The sequence below is a fragment of the Aethalodelphis obliquidens genome, unplaced genomic scaffold, assembly GCF_003676395.1.
Source record: "Aethalodelphis obliquidens isolate GAN/ISIS:26980383/991018 unplaced genomic scaffold, ASM367639v1 scaffold5, whole genome shotgun sequence".
Classification (NCBI taxonomy): domain Eukaryota; kingdom Metazoa; phylum Chordata; class Mammalia; order Artiodactyla; family Delphinidae; genus Aethalodelphis; species Aethalodelphis obliquidens.
In genome coordinates, this window is record NW_020837949.1 from 43450121 (window position 1) to 43477381 (window position 27261).

At 34.4% G+C, this 27261-nt stretch overlaps 1 protein-coding gene across 17 annotated transcripts in view; it reads right to left on the reverse strand.

Annotated features, from left to right (window-relative positions):
- BBS9 (Bardet-Biedl syndrome 9) overlaps positions 1-27261 on the reverse strand; it is a 442463-nt gene that overhangs the window by 227880 nt on the left and 187322 nt on the right. For all 17 annotated transcript variants that reach the window (XM_027102231.1, XM_027102227.1, XM_027102230.1 and 14 more), the window contains 3 exons: positions 25434-25536; positions 23858-23962; positions 16658-16798 (listed from right to left, as the gene is read on the reverse strand). In XM_027102231.1, coding sequence (XP_026958032.1) covers positions 16658-16798; positions 23858-23962; positions 25434-25536 — 349 coding nt within the window. The remainder of the gene's footprint in view (positions 1-16657; positions 16799-23857; positions 23963-25433; positions 25537-27261) is intronic.

Here is a 27261-nt window from a genome sequence, read left to right on the forward strand (position 1 = left end):
AAAAAAAAAAAAAAAAAAAAAAAAAAAAAAAGAGACATGAAGGAGAAAGCCTACAGAAGAGGAGATATCAAAAAAATTCATATCAAAAAATTACAAGTGAAATATATTTGACTGCTGACTAAAAAAAAAAAAAACAAATAAAAATTATAACACTGGAGACTTTCACTCTGTACCCAGATAGAAAAACTGGGGCCAAATTTACCCTCCCATCTCAAAAAACTAAAACATGGAATAAAATACATGAACCATTTTTTAAGACATTGGAAATTAGCAAATGAACAACAGGGATCTCTGACAAAAAAGAAACAAAGTGAGCCCTATGTTTGCACCAGCTAACCACCTAGAGAAATTTCCAAGCCACAAAACAGGGGAGGGGAGCCCAGGTGCAACCCAGCATTCTCGTCGAGTTCAAGAGATAGAGTTGGGAATCTGGGAAGGCCAAAGTGGCAAACGTTCTCAAGGCAGAGAGCATATAGAGCAACAGAGAAAGAACTCCAGAGATCTGCAGAGTCCCATTTGAGTACTCAGTAGAATACTAATGGATGCATGCCTATGAGGAAACTACCTGAGGTTAGGGAGGAAAAAAAAAAAACAGTCAAAAAGATTACAGGAAATAATCCACAAGCCCAGACAGGGCCAGAGATAATCCTTGTTCTCACTGGCCATAATATAGACCATCAAAATTCACTAGGTATCAGGTAGAACACATGGAAGAGTTTGGTTTCAGTAGCAGGTAAAGTTCACACTAGAATAAATGTTGCTCCCATTCCACCTAACAAAGCTTCAAAACAACACTAAAAAGGATCAAACTTTTTCAAGTAACTAAAATGTGTCCCAGAAAAAAAAAAAACCTCAAGAATATTTAGAGGAAAATTAAAATACTCAACACACAATTCGATAAAATTCAGGAATTCTGTCCTTCAGTCAAAAATTACAGGACACAGAAAGAGAAGAGAAATTACAACCCATTAACAAGGAGAAAAATCAATCAAAACTAACTCAGAAATGACACAGACAATAGAATTAGTAGACAAAGGCATTAAAACAATTATTATATTATTATAAATATTCAAAGGAGCTATATTAAATAAAGACATGGAAAAACTTTTTTAAAAAGAGAGAGACCCAAATCAAACCTTGAGAGATGACAACTACAATGTCTGAGATAAAAAAAAATACACTGGGTGGGATTATGAACACATTACACACTGAAAAAAGAAATAACTTGAATGTATAGCAGTAGAAACTACCCCCCCAAAAAAGCACAAAGAGAAAAAAGATTGAAAAAACAAGAACAGCATCATTGAGCTCTGGGACAACCCCAAGAGAGAAATATACATATAATTGGAGTCCTTAAAATAAAGATGAATAAAGGAGTGGAGACAGAAAAAAATATTTGAAAAAATAATAGCCAAAATATTTCCAAATTGGATAAAAATTATAACCCATAGATCAAAATATCTTAACAGAGAGAGACCTTCAAGATGGCAGAGGATTAAGACGTGGAGATCACCTTCCTCCCCACAAATACATCAGAAATACACCTACATGTGGAACAACTCCTACAGAACACCTACTGAATGCTGGCAGAAGACCTCAGACCTCCCAAAAGGCAAGGAACTCCCCACGTACCTGGGTAGGGAAAAAGAAAAAACAGAGACAAAAGAATAGGGATGGGACCTGCACCTCTGGGAGGGAGCTGTGAAGGAGGAAACGTTTCCACACACTAGGTAGCCCCTTCACTGATGGAGACCGGGGGTGGCAGGGGGAAGCTTCAGAGCCAGGGAGGAGAATGCAACAGGAGTACAGAGGGCAAAGCAGAGAGATTCCCAACAGAGGATCAGTGCCCACCAGCACTCACCAGCCCAAGAGGCTTGTGTGCTCACCTGCTGGCCGGGACGGGTGGGGGCTGGGAGCTGAGGCTCCGGCTTCTTCGGAGGTCAGATCCCAGGGAGAGGACTGGGGTTGGCTGTGTGAACACAGCCTGAAGGGGGATAGTGCACCACACCTAGCCAGGAGGGAGTCCAGGAAAAAGTATGAACCTGCCTAAAATGCAAGAGACCACTGTTTCAGGGTATGCGAGGAGAGGGGATTCATAGCACCACCTAAATGAGCTCCGGTGATGGGGCAGAAGCCGCAGCTATCAGTGTGGACCCCAGAGACCGGCATGAAACACTAAGAGTGCTAATGCAGCCACCAAGAAGCCTGTGTACAAGCACAGGTCATTATCTACACCTCCCCTCCTGGGAGCCTGTGCAGCCCACCACTGCCAGGCTCCCATGATTCAGGGACAACTTCCCCGGGAGAACACATGGTGTGCCTCAGGCTGGTGCAACGTCATGCCAGCCTCTGCCACCACAGGCTCACCGAGCATTCCGTATCCTTCCCTACCCCCGGCCTGAGTGAGCCAGAGCCCCCTAATCAGCTGCTACTTCAACCCCGTCCTGTCTGAGGGAAGAACAGACCCCCTCAGGTGACCAACACACAGAGGCAGGGCCAAATCCAAAGCAGAACCCCAGGAGCTGTACGAACAAAGAAGAGAAAGGGAAATCTCTCCCAGCAGCCTCAGAAGCAAAAGCTAAGAGAATTCAGCACCACCAAACCAGCTTTACAACAAAACGCTAAAGGAACTTCTCTAGGCAAGAAGCACAAGAGAAGGAAAAGACCTATAATTACTAATCCAAAACAATTAAGAAAATGGTAATAGGAAAATACTTATTAATAATTACCTTAAATGTAAATGGATTAAATACTCCAATCAAAAGACACAGATTGGCTGAATGGATACAAAAACAAGACCCATATATATGCTGTCTACAAGAGACCCTCTTCAGACCTAAGGACACATACAGACTGAAAGTGAGGGGATGGAAAAAGATATTCCATGCAAATGGAAATCAAAAGAGCACTGGAGAAGCAATACTCATATCAGACAAAACAGACTTTAAAATAAAGACTATTACAAGAGACAAAAAAGGGCACTACCTAATGATCAAGGGATAATCCAAGAAGAAGACATAACAATTGTAAATATTTATGCACCCAACATAGGAGCACCTCAACACATAAGGCAAAAGCTAACAGCCATAAAAGGGGAAATTGACAGTAACACAATCATAGTAGGGGACTTTAACACCCCACTTTCACAAATGGACAGATCACCCAAAATGAAAATAAATAAGGAAACACAACCTTTAAATAATACATTAAATATGATGGGCTTCATTGATATTTACAGCACATTCCATCCAAAAACAACAGAATACACTTTCTTCTCAAGTGCAAATGGAATATTCTTCAGATAGATCATATCTTGGGTCACAAATCAAGCCTTCGTAAATTTAAGAAAATTGAAATCATATCAAATATCTTTTCTGACCACAACACTATGAGACTAGATATCAATTACAGGAAAAAAATCTACAAAAAATACAAACACGTGGTGGCTAAACAATACACTACTTAATAATGAAGTGATCACTGAAGAAATTAAACAGGAAATCAAAAAATACCTAGAAGCAAATGACAATGAAAACACGATGACCCAAAATCTATGGGATGCAACAAAAGCAGTTCTCAGAGGGAAGTTTATAGCAATACAATCCTACCCCAAGAAACAAGAATCATCTCAAATCAACAACCTAACCTTACACCTAAAGCAATTAGAGAAACAAACAAAAAAAAAAACACCAAAGTTAGCAGAAGGAAAGAAATCATAAAGATCAGATCAGAAATAAATGAAAAAGAAATGAAGGAAATGACAGCAAAGGTCAATAAAACTAAAAGCTGGCTCTTTGAGAAGATAAACAAAATTGATAAGCCATTAGCCAGACTCACCAAGAAAATAAGGGAGAAGACTCAAATCAATAGAATTAGAAATGAAAAAGGAGAAGTAACAGCTGACACTGCAGAAATACAAAGGATCATGAGAGATTACTACAAGCAACTCTATGCCAATGAAATGGACAACCTGGAAGAAACAGACAAATTCTTAGAAAAGCAGAACCTCCCAAGACTGAACTAGGAAGAAATAGAAAATATAAACAGACCAATCACAAGCACTGAAATTGAAACTGTGATTAAAAATATTCCAACAAACAAAAGCCCAGAACCAGATGGCCTCACAGACGAATTCTATCAAACATTTAGAGAAAAGCTAACACCTATCCGTCTCAAACTCTTCCAAAACATAGCAGAGGGAGAATCACTCCCAAACTCATTCTACGAAACCACCATCACCCTGATACCAAAACCAGAAAAAGATGTCACAAAGAAAGAAAATTACAGGCCAATACACTGATGAACATAGATGCAAAAATTCTCAACAAAATACTAGCAAACAGAATCCAACAGCACATTAAAAGCATCATACACCATGATGAATTGGGGTTTATCCCAGGAATGCAAGGATTCTTCAATATACACCAATCAATCTATGTGATACACCATACAAACAAATTGGAGAAAAAAAAAACTGTTTGATCATCTCTATAGATGCAGAAAAAGCTTTTGACAAAATTCAACACCCATTTATGATAAAAACCCTCCAGAGAGCAGGCACAGAGGGAACTTACCTCAACATAATAAAGTCCATATATGACAAACCCACAGCCAACATCATTCTCAATGGTGAAAACTGAACCCATTTCCACTAAGATCAGGAACAAGACAGGGTTGCCCACTCTCATCATTATTATTAAACACACTTTTGGAAGTTTTAGCCCAGCAATTAGAAAGGAAAAAGAAATAAAAGGAATCCAAATCGGAAAAGAAGAAGTAAAACTGTCATTGTTTGCAGATGACATGATACTATACATAGAGAATCCTAAAGAAAACTACTAGAGCTAATCAATGAATCTGGTAAAGTAGCAGAATACAAAATTAATGCACAGAAATCTCTTGCATTCCTATACATTAATGATGAAAAATCTGAAAGAGAAATGAAGGAAGCACTCCCATTTACCATTGCAACATAAAGAATAAAATACCTAGGAATAAACCTACCCAAGGAGACAAAAGACCTGTATGCAGAAAACTCTAAGACACTGATGAAAGAAATTAAAGATGATACAAACAGATGGAGAGATAAACCATGTTCTTGGATTGGAAGAATCAACATTGAGAAAATGACTACACTACCCAAAGGAATCTACAGATTCAATGCAATCCCTATCAAAATACCAATGCCATTACTCACAGAACTGTCACAATTTGTATGGAAACACAAAAGACCCCAAATAACCAAAGCAATCTTAAGAAAGAAAAACGGAGCTGGAGGAATCAGGCTCCCTGACTTCAGACTATACTACAAAGCTACAGTAATCAAGACAGTATGGTACTGTACAAAAACAGAAATACAGATCAATGGACAGAATAGAAAGCCCAGAGATAAACCCACGCACATATAGTCACCTTATTTTTGATAAAGGAGGCAAGAATATACAATGGAGAAAAGATAGCCTCGTCAATAAGTGGTGCTGGGAAAACTGGACGGCTACATTTAAAAGAATGAAATTAGAACACTCCCAAACACCATACACAAAAATAAACTCAAAATGGATTAAAGACCCAAATGTAAGGCCAGACACTATAAAACTATTAGAGGAAAACATAGGTAGAACACTCTATGACATCAATCACAGCAAGATCCTTTTTGACCCACCTCCTAGAGAAATGGAAATAAAAACAAAAATACACAAATGGGACCTAATGAAAGTTAAAAGCTTTCCCACAGCAAAGGAAACCATAAACAGGATGAAAAGACAACCCTCAGATTGGGAGAAAATATTTGCAAATGAAGCAACTGACAAAGGATTAATCTCCAAAATTTACAAGCAGCTCATGGAGCTCAATATCAAAAAAATAAACAACCCAATCCAAAAATGGGCAGAAGACATAAATAGACATTTCTCCATGGACGATATACAGATTGCCAACAAACACATGAAAGATTGCTCAACATCACTAATCATTGGAGCAATGCAAATCAAATCTACAAACAGGTATCACCTCACACCAGTCAGAATGGCCATCACCAAAAAGTCTACAAACAATAAATGCTGGAGAGGGTGTAGAGAAAAGGGAACCATCTTGCACTGTTGTTGGGAATGTAAATTGATACACCCACTATGGAGAACAGTATGAAGGTTCCTTAAAAAACTAAAAATAGAACTACTATACCACCCAGCAATCCCACTCCTGGGCATATACCCTGAGAAGACCATAATTCAAAAAGAGTCATGTACCACAATGTTCACTGCAGCTCTATTTACAATAGCTAGGACATGGAAGCAACCTAAGTGTCCATCAACAGATGAATGGATAAAGAAGATGTGGCACATATATACAATGGAATATTACTCAGCCATAAAAAGAAATGAAATTGAGTTATTTGTAGTGAGGTGGATGGACGTAGAGTCTGTCATACAGGATTAAGTAAGTCAGAAAGAGAAAAACTAATATCATATGCTAACACACATATATGGAATCAAAAAAAAAAAGGTTCTGAAGAACCTATGGGAAGGAAAGGAATAAAGAAGCAGATGTAGAGAATGGACTTCAGGACACAGGGAGGAGGAAGGGTAAGCTGGAACGAAGTGAGAGAGTGGGATGGACTTATATATACTACCAAATAGATAGCTAGTGGGAAGCTGTTGCATAGCACAGAGAGATAAGCTCGGTGCTTTGTGACCACCTACAGGGGTGGGATAGGGAGGGTGGGAGGGAGACACAAGAGGCAGGAGACATGGTGATATATGTATATGTATAGCTGATTCACTTTGTTATAAAGCAGAAGCTGGCACACCATTGTAAAGCAATTATACTCCAATAAAGATGTTAAAATATATATCTTAACAAACACCAAGCACAAGCAAAATAAAAATACAACAAAACCAAAAAAACTATACCAAGGTACAACAAAGATGAATTTCTTAAAGGAAAAAATCTTAAAAACAGCCAGAGAGAAAAGACATATTACATGTAGAGGTACAGCTTATGTCTTAATGCAATGCCAGAAAACAAGGGAGTAATATCTTTACAATATTGAAAGAAAAACATTGTCAACCTACAATCTTTACCTAGTGAAAATAACTTTCAAGAAAATGGTGAAAAAATACATTTTCAGACCTACAAAAGCTGAAAAAATTCATCACTAGTATTTCTCCAGTAAAAGAAATGTTAACAAAGTACTTCAAGAAAAAGGAAAATGATACCAGATGGAACCTGGTTCTACACAAAGGAATGAAGAGCAGTGGAAAAGGTAACTCCATGAGTAAATATATAAGATCATTGTCTTAATAATTAATATCTCTTAAAAGGAGAATCACTGTACATGTATAACTGAATTACTCTGCTGTACACCTGAAACTAACAGAACATTGTTAATCAACTATACTCCAATATAAAAAAAATTCTAAAAAAGATAATCACTGTTTAAAGCAAAATTCATAACAATGTATTACAAGGTTTATAATATATGTAGATATAAAACAACAATAGCACAAAGGCTGGGAGGGGAGAAATGGAAGTATACTATTGTACGAGTCTTATAGTATGTTTGAGGCATTATACTATCACCTAAAGATAGACTGTGATAAGTTAAAGATGTATACAGTATTATGCATCTGTGCATTTTTGACAGGGAAATATTGCTTCCAAAGGGGCAAAAATCAATTTATAGGGTTCATCCATTGTAAAGCAATTACACTCCAATAAAGATGTTAAAAAAAATTTATAGGGTTCAGAAAAATCTTACTCATTTTATCTATAAAAACAGATATTCATATAGAATATGAACAGATATACAGGATTATCTGTGGTACTAAAACTGTGCAGAGGGGCTGATTAAGAAAAAGATTCTAAATAGTCTTGTGGAGAAAATAATAAAAGAAAGGTTGAGAAACACTGCCATAATCTTCAAAGAAGCAACTAAATTAACACTAGGTGGTATAGTGAGTAAGACAACAAAGGAGATAAAATGGAATCATAAAACATACTCAATTCAAAAGAATGCAGGAGGGGACTTCCCTGGCGGTCCAGTGGTTGACTTCGCCTTCCTAGGGGCAAGACGGGAATAAAGATGCAGACCTACTAGAGAATGGATTGGAGGATATGGGGAGGGGGAAGGGTATGCTGGGATAAAGTGAGAGAGTGGACTGGACATATATACACTACCAAACGTAAAACAGATAGCTAGTGGGAAGCAGCCGCATAGCACAGGGAGATCAGCTCGGTGCTCTGTGACCACCTAGAGGGGTGGGACAGGGAGGGTGGGAGGGAGGGAGATGAAAGAGGGAAGAAATATGGGGACATATGTATATGTATAACTCATTCATTTGTTATAAAGCAGAAACTAACACACCATTGTAAAGCAATTATACTCCAATAAAGATGTTAAAAAAAAAAAAAAAGACTTCGCATTCCAATGAAGGGGGTGCGGGTTTGATCCCTGGTCGGGGAGCTAAGATCCCACAAGCCTCATGACCAATAAACCAAAACATAAAAAAAAACAGAAGCAATATTGTAACAAATTCAATAAAGACTTTTAAAATGGTCCACATCAAAAAATTCTTTAAAAAAAAAAAAAAGAATGCAGAAAAAAAAAACCCGATGAGGCAAATAGAAAACAAAGAGCAAGATGGTAGATTTCAAGCCAACCATATCAATAATCACATTAAAAATAAATGGTCTAGGGACTTCCCTGGTGGCACAGTGGTTAAGAGTCCGCCTGCCAATGCAGGGGACACGGGTTCGAGCCCTGGTCTGGGAATATCGCACATGCCACGGAGCAACTAAGCCCATGAGCCACAACTACCGAGCCTGTGCTCTAGAGCCTGAGAGCCACAACTACTGAGTCCACGTGCCACAGCTACTGAAGCCCGTGTGCCTAGAGCCCATGCTCCACAACAAGAGACGCCACCACAATGAGAAGCTCGCACACTGCAATGAAGAGTAGCCCCCGCTTGCCACAACTAGAGAAAGCCCGTGCACAGCAATGAAGACCCAACGCAGCCAAAAATAAGTAAATAAATTTATAACAAAAAAAAGGTCTAAACACCCCAATTAAAAGACAGATAATATTGTATTGCATTAAAAAAGCCAAGACTCAACTGTATGCTACCTATAAGAAACCTACTTTAAATATAAAGATGTAAACATCTTAAAAGTAAAAAAAGGAAATATACATATATATCACTGTAACACTAGGCAAAAGAAAGTTGGAATAGCTATATTAATATCATAAAAGTAGATTTTAGAGCAAAGAATATTAAGAAAGACCGAGACTATTTCATAATAATCAAGAGAACATTATACACCTAAACTTTCATGTGCCTAAAACGGAGCTTTAAAATGTATGAAGCAAAAACTTCAGATCTGCAAAAAAAAGAAAAGAAATAGACAAATTATAGTTGAAGACTTCAACAAACTACTCTCAATAATTGACACATGTAGACAGAAAATCAGTAAGGACATAGAAGATTAAAAACATTATCAGAAAACTTGCCTTAACTGACATTTACATAAGATCCCACCCTACAACAGAAGAAAATACATTATTTTCCAATGCATGTGGAACATTTATAAAAACAGTCCTATCTTGGGGCCATTAAATAAGTTTCAATAAATTTAAAAGGATTCGAGGCATACAAAGTATGTCTTCCTACCACAGTGAAACTGAATTCCAAATCAATAACAAAAGTTGTACGGAAAATCCCCAAGAATTTGGAAACTACATACCATACTTCTAAATAACACTAGGGTCAAAAAAGAAATCAAAAGGGGAATTTAAAACTGTTTTATACTGAATGAAAATTAAAAACACAACATTCCATAATTTGTAGGATGCAGCTAAAGCAATAGTTAGAGAAAATTTTATAGCATTAACCAACTAACCAAGAAAAGAAAATTAAACCCAAAGTAAGCAGAAGAAAGGAATATGAGAGAAATGAAAAGGAATAGAAAACAAAAAATAAAAAGAGGAAATGAATGAAACCAAAAGCTGGATTTTCAAAACGAGATAAAATGGATAAACCTCTAGTCAACAGATCAGGAACAAAAAAGAGAGAAAACACAAATTAGCAGTATCAGTAATGAGTGAGTTGTCATCACTACAGATTCTACAGATATTAAAAGGATCAGAAAATATTATGAACAACCTTATGCCAATAAATTCAACAACTCAGATGAAATGTACATATTCCTGGAAAGACAGAAACTAACAAAGTTCACTCAATATGAAATAGATAACCTAAGAGGTCTATATCTTTTGAAGAAATTGAATTTGTAGTTTAAAAGCTATCCCATACAGAAAACTCTATGTCTGGAAAACTTCCCTAGTGAATTCTTCCAACTATTTAAGCAAAAAATAATACCAATTCTGCACACTGTTCAAAAAAATTGAAGGGAGGTAAATATTTTCCAATTCATTCCATAAACTCCACATTAATGACACAAAATTATAAAGAAGCAAATTTACAGATCAATATCCCTTATAAACACAGATGTAAAAATTATAAACTAAAGTTTAACAAATTAAATCCCACAGTCTATTGAAAGGAAAGTACATCATGATAAAGTATGATTTATCTCAAGAATGCACAGTAGGGCTAACATTAAAAAATTAATCAATGTAATCCACCTATTAACAGACTAAAGAAGAAAATGATATAAAATATCTCAATTGATGTAGAAAAAGCATTGAAAAAATTAAATATCTATTCCTAATAAAACCCATAGCAAACCTGGTATAAAAGGGAACTTCCCCAAGCTGGTAAAGGACACCTACAAAATACTTACATCTAAACATATTTAATGCTGAAAGGCTGAATGTCTGCTCTCACCATTACTATTCAACATCGTCCCAGAGGTTCTAGCCAAGGTTAAAAAGCAAGCAAAAAATAAACAAACTGAATCTCCAGACTGGCAAGGAAGAGGTAAAACTGTTTTCACTTACAGATGACATGATCATCTATGTAGAAAATCTGATTAAATCTACAAAAAAAAGCTAGTAGAAACAATGTTGTGTGATACAAGATCAACATACAAAAACCAATTGTATTTCTATGTACTAGGAAAGAACAATTTGAAATTGAAATAAAACACTACAATTTGCAATCACATCAAAATATATTTTAGGGATAAATCTGACAGAGATTTGTAAGACCTGTACATTGAAAACTACAAACTCTTAGTGAGAAAAATAAAATATGCCCGAAATAAAGGAAGGTCTCTACTTTCATCTTAAGAAACTAGGATAAGTGGAGCAAATTTTACCATGTTCAATATTGTTAAGATGTTGTTTCTCTCCAAATTGATCTATAGAATTAGATCAGTTGAAATCCCAATTCCAATCAAAATCTCAGGCATTTTTTAAATTGATAAGCTGATTCTAAGAGTCATGTGAAAATGCAAATGATCTAGAACATCCAAGACAACTTTGAAAATAAAAGAATAAAGTTGGAGAAATTTCGCTACCTGACTTCTAGACTTATATATAGTAATTAAGACACTATGCTACTGGTATATAGCAATATTGATGGGCAAAGACAAATAGATCAATGGAACAAACTGAGCAGAAATATATATATACATTCTGATTATTTATATAGTCCTATGATATACATTCAGATGATTTTCAACAACTTTGCAAAGGTGATTCAGTAGAAAAAAACAGTCTTTTCAAAAGTAGTTTGGCGGAATTCCCTGGTAGTCCAGCGGTTAGGACTCCACACTTCCACTGCAGGGGGCACGGGTTCAATCCCTGGTTGGGGAACTAAGATCCCTCAAGCCGCGTGGTGAAGCCAAAAAAAAAAAAAAAAGTAGTGCTGGAACATTAGATACTCATATGCAAAAATATGAATTTTATCCATATCTCACACCATACATAAATATCAACTTAAAATGGATAAGAGCCCTAAATAGAAAACAGAAAACTAGAAAACTTCTAGAAAAACATGTACAAGAAAAACTTTGTAATCTTGAGTTAGGCAAAAATTTCTCAGATATAACATTAAAATCATTATCCATAAAAGAAAAAACAGATAAATTGGGCTTTATCAAAATTAAGAACTTCTCTTCCAAAGACACTGTTAAAAGAATGAGAAGACATGCCATAGACTGGGAGAAAATATGTGCAAGTCATATAATCTGAAAAGGGAATGAAAGAAGGCAGACAAAAAAGAACACATACTGAGTAATTCCATTTTATAAAACTTCAGAAAGTGCAAACTAATCTATAGTGACAGAAAGGAAACCAGTGGTTGCCAGGGGATGGGGGAAAAACGGATCACAAAGGGGCACAGGGAAGCTCTTTGGGGTGATGGATATTTTCTGCATCATGATTTCAGGGATGGTTTCAAAGGTATATACAAACACCAAAACTTACCAAATTGTATACTTTATACATGTGTACATAAGTTATACTTCAATAAAGTTGTTTTTTATAAAAACAAAAAATATACTGAAGCTGTGTTTCAGAATTAAAGAATGTATTAAAATGTACCAGAAAAAAATATAATTAATATTTTATAACCTTAAAATAGAAATCATTCTAAGCACAACATGAAAACTTGAAACTAAATAAAACAGTTATAAAATTAAATTTTAAAATAAATTTTACTACCTAAAAATATAAACCTTATATGTTAAAAGAATACAAGTAGTTAATAACAATTACAAAATTTCTATGCTAACAAATAATTTAGAAATGCAAATTTTAAAAAGAGATGTCATATTTCACCTAACCATGTCAAAAATTTTAAAAGCTTTAAATCCAGCTGCTATCCTGGGTACAAACCCTGATGTTGGGTTTGTAACCTGATACAGTTATTCTGGAAGTAACTTTGGCATTTGAATAAAGTTTTCAAATGTGCATATCCTTTAACTCAGTCATTTATCTTCAAGGAATTTCTCCAAAGAGAAACAGAGAAGTACAAAAAAGCTATGTACATGGCACCCCTAAACAATAGAATATTTTGTAAACATTAAAATACAAATTCGTTGACAAGAAAAGATAGCCATATATCTGAGTACCATAAAAGGCTGCTACAATAGCACGCTATTTGTTATTACTTTTTTTTTTTTTTTTTGCGGTACGCGGGCCTCTCACTGTTGTGGCCTCTCCCGTTGCGGAGCACAGGCTCCGGACGCGCAGGCTCAGCGGCCATGGCTCACGGGCCCAGCCGCTTCGCGGCATGTGGGATCCTCCCGGACCGGGGCACAAACCCGTGTCCCCTGCATCGGCAGGCGGGCTCTCAACCACTGCGCCACCAGGGAAGCCCTGTTATTACATTTATGTAAAATTACTGGTATCATGGCATACACTGAATGTCAGCTAATTTAACATCTATTCCCAGCCTCTTTTTCCCCAGCCCATCTACATTAGTTCTCAGCCCCCTTTACTGCTAGAAGAGGCCATGTGACAGTATTTTGGCTATTGAGGCCTAAGTAGAAATCTCCTAAGAAGTTTATGGAAACATGCCTTTCTGATAAAAGTTACAGTCATTGCTATAGCTATTTCTTTCCCCTACCTCCTGCCCTGTAGTCAGTTATGATGACTTAAGCCAAAGCAGCTATCTTATTGCCATGGAACAAGCCAACACACTAGAAAATGCACATTGCAAAGAAAGAAAAGAGCTGGGTCTTTGATAACATTCACAAACCACTATACCAGCTTCCATTGCCCACTTGTGGACCTCTCTTTATTTGAGATAAAAAATACATATTACCTTGCTTAAGTCACATTTAGCTAAAATCACTCCAGATAATTATTTATATATATATATGTAAATAAATATTTTCTATATAGCCATTAAGCATATTAAAGCTTTTTATAATTATAATATTCTCTACTGGCCAGTATTTGGGGCACTAGACACCTCCATTCAAACACTGTTGATAGAGTTAACTAGTATGGCCCTTCAGGAAGTCAATTTTACATTATATTTCAAAAGCTTTAAAAATACTATTATCCTTTGCTTGACTCAGTAATTCCACTTTTACATATTCATCAAAGAAGTAATAATAGGGCTTCCCTGGTGGCGCAGTGGTTGAGAGTCCGCCTGCCGATGCAGGGGACATGGGTTCGTGCCCCGGTCTGGGAAGATCCCACATGCCGTGGAGCGGCTGGGCCCGTGGGCCATGGCCGCTGAGCCTGCACATCCAGAGCCTGTGCTCCGCAACGGGAGAGGCCACAACAGTGAGAGGCCCGCATACCGCAAAAAAAAAAAAGAAATAATAAATTTAGAGAAATATTGCTATAATATATTTACAATATTAATACACTGAAAACAACATAAATATAGAAAAATATAATGCTGGCCAAATTATTTATGATAGAATAGTATGTAATCATTAAAATCATAAAATAAAAAATCTAATTATATAGAAAGGTGTCTCACAGTAATATGCAAAGTAATATTCTTTGGGGGGATGAAATGCTTAGAAAAAATATTTTTTAAAAGAGTAGGGAAATGTAATGAAATATAAGTAGATATTGCTGGGTGTAAGAATTACCAGTAACTTTAATTTTCTTCTTTTTGGTTATTCATTCCTAAATTTCACATTTCTTTTGTAATAACAAAAATTAATTTTAAATATACAAAAAAAAAAGAACTGAAATAGACAAATAGGAAGAGATGTAGATTAAAAGTAGTTTTATTTCTTCTCTATGAATATCATTAATTTTATTTCCGTTAAAAAATAACTTGTAATAGCAACTTTAACATCATATATAGCAAGAGTGAAACGTATCATGAAAAGTGAAAAAGTAGCAAGAGTACTTCTTTTAAACAATTACAGGATTCCAGCATGTTTAATATTAACACAAATCTGGAAACTCAAAAAAAGAACAAACTATATTACATAAATTGACTCAGGGGAAATTTTTAAAATTTGTCATTGAGTCCCATTTCTAAAGTGAATAAGAAGCAAATATATGCTGACGAGCCTAAGATACCTGTGACATCAAAACAACTGAGTCCAAAATCAGGACAGATGAGTTATAAGCTTTCCTTAGTACTTCTTAACCAATCCATAGCTTACAGAGTTTCCCTCTCTGGTCAAAAGCATACATTCTTATTCAATCTCTATCGGTTTCAGTCATCTACAGTAAAGATTGACCACTCAGAAGCCAGAGTCTTAAACATTTTTCAAAGGCATCAATAAATTTGGTATGCAACATACAATTTCCAACTATGTTGTCAGGATAGAATACGAGACCAAGGAACTAGTATGTTTGCATAAGATGTTATAAAGGTAGTGACTCTCTGCCTTTTTTTTTTTTTTTTTTTTCTTTTTTTGGTACGCGGGCCTCTCACTGTTGTGGCCACTCCCGTTGCGGAACACAGGCTCCGGACGCACAGGCTCAGCGGCCATGGCTCACGGGCCCAGCTGCTCCGCGGCATGTGGGATCCTCCCGGACCGGGGCACGAACCCGCGTCCCCTGCATCGGCAGGAGGACTCTCAACCACTGCGCCACCAGGGAAGCCCCTCTCTGCCTTTTTTATAATCCAAATTTGTTATAAGAAAATTGACGAAGAAGAAAGGGAATGAAAGGGAATTAGAAACCAAAAGGTACAAAACTATTTGCTAACTACACACACACACACACACACACACACACTCTCATTCATTCAAACTCATTCAAACTAAATAGATTAACTGTAATAAAGAGCATCTTGGAGATTTTTCATAGAGTTATATATAAATAAAGCTTTTAAAAACACTTCAAATTAATGAAAAATAAATTTTAATCACTTTAAGTAGGTAATAACACTAAAGTTGACTTACCATAAATTTCTAAACCTTGTGGGAAATACTTGTATTCTAAATCCATTCACTAATGCAAGGATGAAGATGCATCTTACAGTCAACAGTGCTGATTTTTAATGATGGATTTAAAAGGGTCGATTTAATTCCCAGATTATTTTTTTTAATTCCACCTCATCACCAAGAAAGGTAATAGATGCGACACATTAGAAACCCTGGCAACTAAAGATGTTTTATCCAATCAATGCCTCTCTCTTTTCTAAGCTACTCGAAAAGAAAAACCAACACCTGGAGAAAGTCACACCTTCACAAATTACCAATAATGTTCACTGTGATATTCTAGCTTTATACATGTAGCCCCTTCTAAAGCACTGGAGGCAAAGAATGAACATTGCCCCCTCCAGCTGCTGAAGACAGCACAACCACATAGAGTACCTACTTATGAGGTTACTTTTCAGGGGCATAAGAATATGCTTTTAAAAGGTACCTTTCCAATAACCTACAATGAAGACAAATAATAAATATTTACATGCTTAGAAAAGGGATATATTTGAAAACCTACAATAAAGATGAATAATAAATATTTACATTCCAAGCCAAAAAATTCCACAGTCTAAAAAGGAACATCTGATGTTTTCATTTCTGAATACTGAAGCAAAATAATGATTATAATAATTTTAATCAAACTTAAAAGGTACGCTTTATTACCTTGTTGATATAAGCTATTTCCTTTGAACCCGCAAACAGAACGAAAAAATCCTTGAGGCACTTTTATATTCTGACTTAACAATTATCTGATAATTACCCCATCATTACCTGCTGATGAAGGATTCCATTCTAAATTCTTAACATTTCTGATGTTACAGGCATGTTACTTCAAGAGTCCTACCTGGAAAGAGACTGAGAAGACTGACTGGAGATTTGTTGGTATCAATAGTTAGTTTGTGGCTTGCAGTTTTTGAAGGCTGGCCTGGTAAGCAGATTAATTTCAGGGGAAGTCTAAACTTACATTGGCTAACTCGAGGAATGCCTGAAATAAAGAGAAACATATATTCATAAATTTGACAAATAAGAAAAATATTGTACTACTAATAGTAGTACATAGTAGCAACATATCTTAGTTTAAATGTTTGTTACCTGCCCATTTCATTTAGCATAACTGAAATAACTAGAAAGCATTATCATAATTTATGTTTTTACTTTATTGTCAAAAAGTGCAAGGCAAAAATAAAATCTTAAAAAGGAGCATGGGGTAAACTCTGCCTTTAATAGTAATATCATATTTTAAAAATCATCACAGTTGAATGCTATATAAAACATTATATGTAGTTATATTCAATTACTGAACTGTCTTTAAGACCTTCAAAGCTCTAGCCCTAACCCAAGACTATCCGCTAAAACGAGCAAAGAATATGAAATTTATATCAGGAAGACTCTATATGACCATATCTAATCATTTCTTTACCCCCCGAATTTTTTAATTTTTGTTTTTTTACTTATTGAAGATTCAAAATACAATTAACAATTTGCAATAAATTATGAGCATGAAAGCAGAATTTGCCCTACTGAAGTTCTAATGAAGTTCATTCTAATGTCATTTTACACATCAATATGAAGAATATTACTTTCATACAAATTGAATTTTTCTCAATCCATTTAACTTTACATATCACTATTAAGCAACATTTTGAAAGGCTTACATAGTCATTCAATTCTCAAATTTTTTCAGAAAGTATATAGGTATATTGAAATAAGTAACTGCATAAATAAATAACAATGAAGAGTTTTATATCAGAAGTTAAAGTTTTTAAAAATCATTCCTTTTAATATTTTTACAAAGAATGAAACTGAAACCAAAGCAAATTAAGCTCTCTACTTATAAATCAAGTAAAGCAATTCTACAACTTTAGTTCTCTCTCCTTTTATACTAGGATTCTATTTTTGACTGGGTAAGACAAAAGATAATATACAGAAAACTATATCTTAGTAAACTACTGTAGAAAAAAGGAAAACTTAAAATGTTCTACTCTACTGGATAGATCCACACATTAATTCCTTTATTTCTTTACGGTGGAGTCAGAGAGCAGCTTAAAAATAGCAAAAGCGGAAGCAGTAAAGTTTGGAGACATGATCCCAAATAGGATTCCTAGAATTAGCAATATATTTTGTTAATGCCAATTGGAGTTGTGTGGTTTACTCTATAACCAAGCTGGGAGTACACTTTTCAGAACTACTTATTCACTAGGATAGTAAGAGATCAACAATGGCAAGCATATTGATATATGAAGCCAATTAAATACTTTTTCAGAGCATGTGGAGCATATTTGTCATTCTCTTCAACATAATCTATTATCCATCAAATTTTACATAGCTCATTTTTTGCTCATAACCAACAGATGTTAAATTCACTTCTCCTGGAATCCTAGATGCAAACTATAACTGGTGTCTCTTCAGAGAAGTCCCAGGGTATTATTTCCTGACATTTTGTGAGGTTTTAGAGGCATGTGTATTTGTACTTTAAAATGATGAAATGTTTTGACTCAAAATATTATGGTAACGTGATCTAAGCTACTGCTCAGACCACAACTATCAATAACACTACAAAAAATATTACAAAGCATTATTTTTTCCAACTTCATATATTCCATATATCCCCATATTATGGAAATATACCTACTAATGTTTTTCCTCTACAATATATAAATTACAGCCTCAATTAATAGATGCAGTCTGGAAAGAACAAGGAAACTGAAACCTAGTTCCAGTTCCTTCATTTTCAATGAATAGAATAACAGGGAAAAAATGCTTCATCTTCTGACAATCCTGTACATGCACAAAGAGAAGCTATCTTCTATGTACTTTCAACCAAAGTCTGAGCTAATTGTTCAAATAAAATTTGGCTGTAAATGCTCTTCTAAAACTACACTGCTGAAACTGTGGCTCTACTTCACTTGGACCAGGTACTGACTGAATTTGTGGTCAAACAAAATTAATCATGATCAACAACACTAGCCTTATGTTACTTAGATTATTACCCTAAAACTCCAAGAACCCAGAGCTAAAGAAACTGGTGGTGTATAAATGTTTCAGAAATTGAAACAAATGGATTGCAAGCACTAATAAACCCAAGAAGGGAAATACATTGTAACTCAATTCACAGCTCAGTTAAGTCAGTTAATGACAATATCACACACTAGGGCAATGGTCTGCAGTTGCTAAGATTTGAAGAACCCCTCCAGAATTTCTTTTCTCTCCAGGAATTGTAAACCTGTTTCACAGGACATTTGGAAAACATTACTTTGAAAAATGATGACACTCATACTTAATAAAATGATTATGGCTATTTTTTAAATGATGGCAGCTTGAAAAGTTTTACCATTGGGGGGAAAAAGAGTATGAAATCCTTTAGAAACCAGTTTAAGGAAACCATACCTTTAAAAAGAAAAATTATACTGCCAATATTTTATATTACTTCCCATCAAATTAAAACCCGAACATTTCAAAATATAATGTCTAGTATTTAGACATGGAGTTTATCAGTGGCACATTTCTATTGAGATTTACATTTTCTTAAGAAACTTGGAATGCAGATTTGGCTACCAGTTACTCTTCAGGCTATAACTGTAGCTAAGAACCTGAAGCCAGAAACATGTAGAGGTATGTGTGAGTATATGCATATGTGTATCTGTAATAAGGAAGGAAAGAATTATATTGCACTTAAAGACTTTCCAAAGTTGCTAGTAGGATAGCTTTCAACTCAGTTGAAAGAGCCTAACTGATCCTAACTGCCTACCATCAGTGATATTTAGTTGGCAAAACAGTCTCTATTTGGCTTATTCAACTCTCTGAATATAATGCTGAGAGAAAAGAAGAATTTGGTCATTTGTAATACTCAAATATTGGCCTACTCACTCATCACACTGACTTTTCCTACAGTTTTTAAACAAATATAATCACCTCTCCTTCAAACACTTCCCCTTCTAGCCTACTAGAGGAAATGGATAGTCGCAACTACCATGGTGCAATTAATCACAAAATTATTTAACACTTAGAGAGAAAATTCAGATCAAAATCACTCCTGACAGAACAATTTTTCCAGGAAGAGAATTCTAATTACCCCTGGCACACCCAAGAGACCAGTATCACTGTCAAGAGGGATGCCAAAATGTGCTTTAAAAAAAAGAAAAAAGAACTTATATACCAGAGTAGAATAACTATATCTATATATTACACATCTACATAATGCCTTTAGAACTCTTTCCAGGGGCCTGCCAGAGTCATTTCTTATTGAAAACAAGGAACCCCAAAGCAGTAGCAATGTCTGGTAGCCAGAACTTCCTTGATCCCTTCCTGTTATGTCTGGCTACGTACTGTGCTCCATCTGCAGTCATGTTTTACACTGCCCATGTCATGTAACTTTAATGCAGAAATAATGGAGACAAACTCTTATGGGACAACATAAAACCTCGTTTGCTTCTCTTTTTCCATATGTAAAAGCAGGACTGCTTATCTGCAATACAGCCTGAACAGATCAGGCCAATAAAATGGAAAAGTCTTTGAAATTTGAAGCCTTATGTAAGTAAGATCTAAGTGGCAACATATTATTTTCTTGCCTACTAGGTAAAGCTGAATATTTCAACTCTACTCCCTGAAGCTTAATTATAATTTTAAAATATATAATAAGAGATTATTAAAACCAGCTTCAGGTTTGCATTGAAATACTAAAATTTCCATATATTGTGATTTTTTTTTCTCATGGTTTGATCTGAATTTTTAGTAAGAGGAAATAAATTCCTTTCAATAATAACCTTTACTGATTTTTTTAAAACTCAAAACAAATAATTTAAATAATAATATTGTATTTTATAAAAGTTATTGCAAAATCTTATCAGTTACATGAAATCTTGCAAAGTAAAATGTAAATATTCATTATTAAAATTATTTTTAATAACCCAAATTCTAATTTGACAAGCATACTTTATACTATTAAGCTAAAAGCTTACTTCTATTAAAATATTTCTCATATAAATATATATTCACCTCCCAGACACTATGCAACTCAGGTTGTTGGCACCACCAAAACTATGAGTAAATAATGCCATTATTTTTAAGTATTTTATTTATCTAATTATTACTAATTAATATTACCTAATACTAATCTAAAATGGCTATTAAACTAAGACAAACCATCACATTAAGTCTGTGTCTAGGAGGAAAAATAATCAAAGTAGAAGATCCTTATAGAGTACCTGTCATATAACCAGATACTATACAATCCTAAGTACTTGAACCCTGCTCTTAAAGAGCTCAAAAATCTACTAGGGGAACCTAAGGAACAAACTTAATGAAATTCATAGTATGATAAGTATTATAGCAGAGTAATAAACAAAGGATTTGGGGAAAACAAAATGGTGACAACACTGACCCAGGCAAGTTCAAGGGGTCAGTCCCTTGATGATATTCCCCCACAAATTCTAACAAGACAAGAAATAGGCCCATAGAATGAGTACACATGGCATTCTGATCAAAGAGGTGAATATTTTGGGGTATACAGAATCATAGAATTTAGAATTCAGAATTTTTTTCCTTACTCTTTTTAAGTAAACCAAGATAACTGAGCATACAGGTAAATCACCAATGACTTACAAAAATAAGTTGTCAGTGGTGCCTTTGGTTTTGTTCAAAAAAGTCATGGAGCTTCATTGTTTCTCATGACTCTGAAACAACTAATAATGAATAACAAGTATCTATAAGTGGAAACATATACTAGCTTCTCCATAGCCAGATCAAGGCACTGAATCACCCTAAAGAGGTTGCTATAGTTAAAACAGTAGTCCATAAAAAGAATTCATTCATGGTATAATACCAATTGAATTAACTGACCAAATTTCAGTTCTGAAATTCATTTTGTTCTAAATTATCTTTTCACTTACCCTCAGGATTTCGATCTATCCATCAGAGGCAATTCAAAAAGGGATAGGGTAGAAAATGTAACAAATTATCTGTTATAAAATTACAACACAAACTTAACACATATCTGCTTAAAATATAATTTAAAATTTTGAAGATTCTTACAGATGATTTAAATGGCCCTCCAATAAAGATAAGCCGATTCACAATTGAAGAATGTAACATGAATAAATGAAATCTAACAATATATTTCATCCATTCTCAGAAATCCATGAGAGGGTGTTATTCCAGTATAAATGTGGCAAAAACAGGTAAAGATACATGATCTAGCCAAAAGCAAACCAGACTCAATATGTAAATGACATCAAGAGCATTAAATGAATTTTTTGGAAAAAATCTGAGTGAAAGACAAATATATAATATTAATATTTCCAGTTAGTCTTGCTTATATTATAACTTTAGTTAATAGATACTACTATGGAACAATGTCTATTTTTTTTCAGCTTGTCATGGTATTCTTTTACTTTTATAGACTTGTTTTTACTTTAACTTCTAATTAACTTTCAACCAATTAATGCCTATGCTCTTTGGTTTAGTAACAATTTATAGTCTTTCAAATTCTGTCTTTAGAAAAGCATAATAGCTAAAAATGGTATGTGCAACCATAAGCTCACTGAATGATTTTATAACTTTGTAATGAATTTTTAAGCCTTTTGTCCACTTGCTAGGTAATCCATTTCTTTATTTTCAACCACTATCACTACTTTTCTTTGAAAGCAAATGAAATAACGAGTTGAATTAAGGCATCAACAATCTCTATAACTACATACACAAGGTGTAACAAAGATAAAAAGTATAATCATGCCTATGATTATTGAGATGTTCAGTTAATGATAAATGATCTAGAGATTTTAGCCAACATTTCCTGTTTTTTATTTCACAACTCAAAATTAAAATAACACTGAACATTTCAATGCTCTTTTCAGAAACATCCAACTAAGAAGTCCATCATTCTTTGATCCCTTACAGAAGATTTGTATTTCTCTCCAAAGCCAGCTTTCGCAAAGCCATTTAACCATAAAATATTTATGTTACCCCAAATTTTGAAAATACAGGTAAATGGTTAAAGTGGTTACTTCTGGCCAGAAATGATTTTTTTTATAATTTAAAGCAAAATAACTTACAAAGAAGGAGAAACAGATTTTGAAAACATGTACTAAAGTTACAAAATCACCTCCAAGCATAGAGTTGTCAATGCATAAAACAGAAAATTCACTTAGACAAAATAAGAACTACTATTATTAAAAACATTGCCAAGGTGCCTTGTTAGCACAGTAGGTAGTTGCATCAGTTTCATAAAAACATTGCTAAGTAAGCAAAGTAGGTATCAACAGAGAGAAAAAAATATGAATAAGGCATCTCTAAGCTTTTTAAATTAAGAAAACTGTACAGAAATGCTTAAAAAACACAAATGCAACATTGTTGAAATACCCTATCAGTTACACTACATTGAAATGTTTTTAAAAAAAGCAATAACTAATTATTCTTATTCTATCAATCAACTAATTGTCAAACTGTTACTATGAAAAATTCACTACACATACACACACACACACACAAAACTACAAAATTGAACCCAAGTTGAAATTTATAATAATTAGATCTCACTGGACTAAAGATAACATTTTTGATCTATTAAGAGTTTCTTGAAATAATACAGATCCTGTTCTTAAATATTTTAACATGTAAGATAATAGTTTTATTTAATCACTAAAGCAGTGTTTGAAACTCTGAAGACTGACTTAATATTACAGCAACCCATAATAGTCTTTTTTACTAATTCAGACTAGGTTTTTCTCTTTAGTTCAAATACATGAAGTCTGACTAGATAACATTCTTCTAGTGGGAATAAAAATACATCATATTTGCTATTAATTGAAAAGATAGAATCAAACATTACATATGGAAATCAGCTAAATAGACTATCACTAATTATTCATAACACATCAAAGTAATTTGAACATACATTTTTATTTAACACTAGAAAAGAATATTTTTTCATTTAATAATATTTTACAATGTGTTTTCCCATTTTAAACACTTAAACATTTAACTCATAACTCCAAAAACTTAAAAGAAGTGATTAGGCTTGTAAATTCATGAACAACTGTATGCTTACCTGTAGGTCTGGAATAAGAAACAACAGCATTTCCTTCCAATTCAGATGGTAAATAACTTCCTTTCAGATAAACAGAAAAGCCTACTGTTCTAGTCATCTCTGGTGCTATAAGCAATGTAAAAATAATATATTACATAATTTTGGACAATTATTATTAACAAACAGTTAAAATTAGATATATACTGCATGCCAGCTACTGTCTTAAGCACTTTACATAACAATTACATAGATTAACTCATTTAATCCTCACAACAGCCCTACATGGTGGGTATTATTATTATTCCCATTTTTTGGTGCATGAGGAAAATGGCTACAAAGAGATTAAAAAGCTTGCCCAAGGTCATATAGCTAATACAGAGCTGGGAATTGACTCCAGAACAAGAGTACCTAACATTCTACACCACTGCTTCTCTTTACTCAAATGAACAGGCAGCATGAACAAAGCAAAAGGTACGCAAAGGGCAAGAGAACTTGGGAGTGGGAAATAGTACCTTATCATGGCTAGAACACAGACTGCAGGAGAAAATGAAAGGGGGAATTGGATATGGATGTAACTAAAACTGTGGCAACTTGGCAGATTGTGCATAGCCTTCCATATTCATGTATTTGACCTCCAACCTGCATTAGAGAGCTATAAGAGGTTTTTAACTTGAAAAATTAATGGTCCAGAATGTGTTTTAGAAAGACAAGTTGGAAGTATTGTGAAAAATTAAAAACTAAAGTGAGATATCACCTACAAGTTTACCTCAACCATTCAATCACTCATTCACTGATGCAATGAATACTTACTGAGTTTCTACTATCTGTCGGGCACCTAAGGTAGGGGTTGGTTATAAAAAGGAAAAAAGAGAGATATGTTCTTGCTTTTTGTGAATAAGACATAGGGTTCCCAGCTGAACAGTAGCAGTGAAGAAAGACAGAAAAAGACTTGAAAGATAATTCAGAAATCATTTTAACAGGACTAATGACAACTGGATGTAAGTGGTAAGAGAGACCCTATGCAAAGAAATCTTAGGCATTATTACAGTTACCTTACATAGATTCATTTTCTAATTAAGTCCAATTAATTTTCTGATTAAATTCTAATTAAAACAGTTCTGTAACACAGATATCATTATCCCCTTTCTGCAGATTAAAACAAAACAAAACTGAGGCTCCAAGTAATTACTAAAGTAGCTTGCCCATGGTTACACATTGAGTGTCAGAGCCAGGATTCAAATTCAGGCCAGACTCCAAAGCCAATATTCTTTCTTCAAACATTACAGATTCAATAAATAGCTCACTAGAGAAACACCAATAAAAAAGCCTTCCAAAATATAGTATTTAAGTACAATTATTAAGAAAAGCGCTTGAAAATCTGTAATTACTTCAACTTAACAGCCATTCACTGAATGTCCATGCTTGATGTTTGGAGGGAAAATATAAGCAAAACAACACAATCATTGATTTCAGGAAGATACCAGTCTCACTATTCAGACAAGAAATAGAGCCATGAAATAAACCCACTGATAAAAAAAATTTTAATTAAAAAAAACCTCATACCCTGATAGACTTTAAGCCAAAACAAAACACTTACCCATAAATTCAAAGGTGAACTGATCACAAGTCAATACTAAAGGTGGTTGTACATAGACCGATAATCTGATCTTTTGTAATGTCACTCGATTCTGCAGTGTGACCTGAGAAAATAGAAATCGTTATTAATAAAAATATTACATTTTTTCCAAATTGATAGAATATCACAACTACTTAAAAAATCATTAGCAAATAATTAGGAAATACCATCTGAGAAAAAAAAATGAGCTGTCACAAAACATAACCTGTAACATAGGTAGTAGATTAAAAAGTTCTACTCAGTTAGAAACTGGGCAAGGGAGTTGAACAGACTTTTCTCCAAGAAGATGTACAAATAGCCAATAAGCACGTGAAAAAATGCTCAAAATCTTTGTATGAAATACAAAGTAAAACCACAATGAGATACTACTACACATCTACTTAAATGCTATAACCAAAAGGACAGACAAAAACAGGTGTTAGCAAGAATGTAGAGAAACTAGAACCTGCATAAATTGCTGATGGAAATGTAAAATGGTATAGCCATTCAAGAAAAAAGTTTGACAGTTTCTTTAAAACTTAAACATAAAATGACCATCTGACCTCACAATTCCATGCCAAGAGAAATGAAACATATGTCCACCCAAAAACTTGTACACATGTTCATAGCAGTACTATTCATAATAGCTAAAACTAGAAACAACCCAAGTGTCCATCAACTGATGAATGGACAAACAAAATATGGTATGTCTCTACAATGAAATGTTATTCAGAATAATATTTAATAATATTAATAATAACAAAAAGAAATGAAGTACTAACACATGCTACAACATGGGTACATTATACTATGCTAAGCGAAAGAAGCCAGTCACAAAGACCACATATTATATGATTCAATTTATATGAGATATCTAGAGTGGGAAAATCTATAAATCTACAGAGACAGAAAATAGACTAGTAGTTGCTTTGGGATAGTAGTGGGATTGGGGGTGGGGGAATGGAGAGAACAGCAAGTGACAGCTAATGAATATGGGGTTTCCCTTGGAGGGACAAAAATGTTCAAAAATTAAATTGTGGTCATCATTCTACAACTCTGCAAATATACTAAAAATCATTGAATTGTACACTTTAAAAGAGCAAATTGTATGGTATGTGAATTATATCTCAATAAAGCTACTAAAAAATGTTCTCTCAAAAGCAGACCAAAAACATCTGCCCTCATGTCTGGTGAATAATTACATCATGAGATATTATATGTGTTCATTCTTCTTTACATGTATAGATGTGGCATCATGAATTATTTATTTTATCTAGTATCAGTATATTACCTTTTACACAAGTTACGCTCTAAAGATTTCCTTTCTAGGTAGGTATTTACTATCAATAGTTTAAATACATATCAAAGCACTACATTTTCTTCCACGGCTTAATACAAAAATACCTGACATAACTAATTCTAGAAAATATCAAAGAATGGCAATAATGACTGCTGCATTTCTAAGCTGGCTGCATTTCCAAACTGGTGCTCTTAGTTGATGATGCTTGGAATGATAATTCCCATTCCAGTCAGAGTTAATAGCTATGAATTCTGGGTTAACAGTTTGACTGAGAAATAGGGTGGGTATGGGTAGAGAAGGCCAGGACTTCTCTCACTCACCCTGAGGAGGAACGTCAATAGAATCCATCAGGCCCAAGGATCTTTACTGGGCCACAATGCTAGGGGCATCAAAGAAAAAGCTTAAAGATCTGGCTTCCACTGGGAACATTCTCTCTTTGGATTTTGCCTCCTAAAAGCCCCAGCCTCTTTGAACAGTCTCTTTGGATGAGTTTATCCACATGGTAAACCA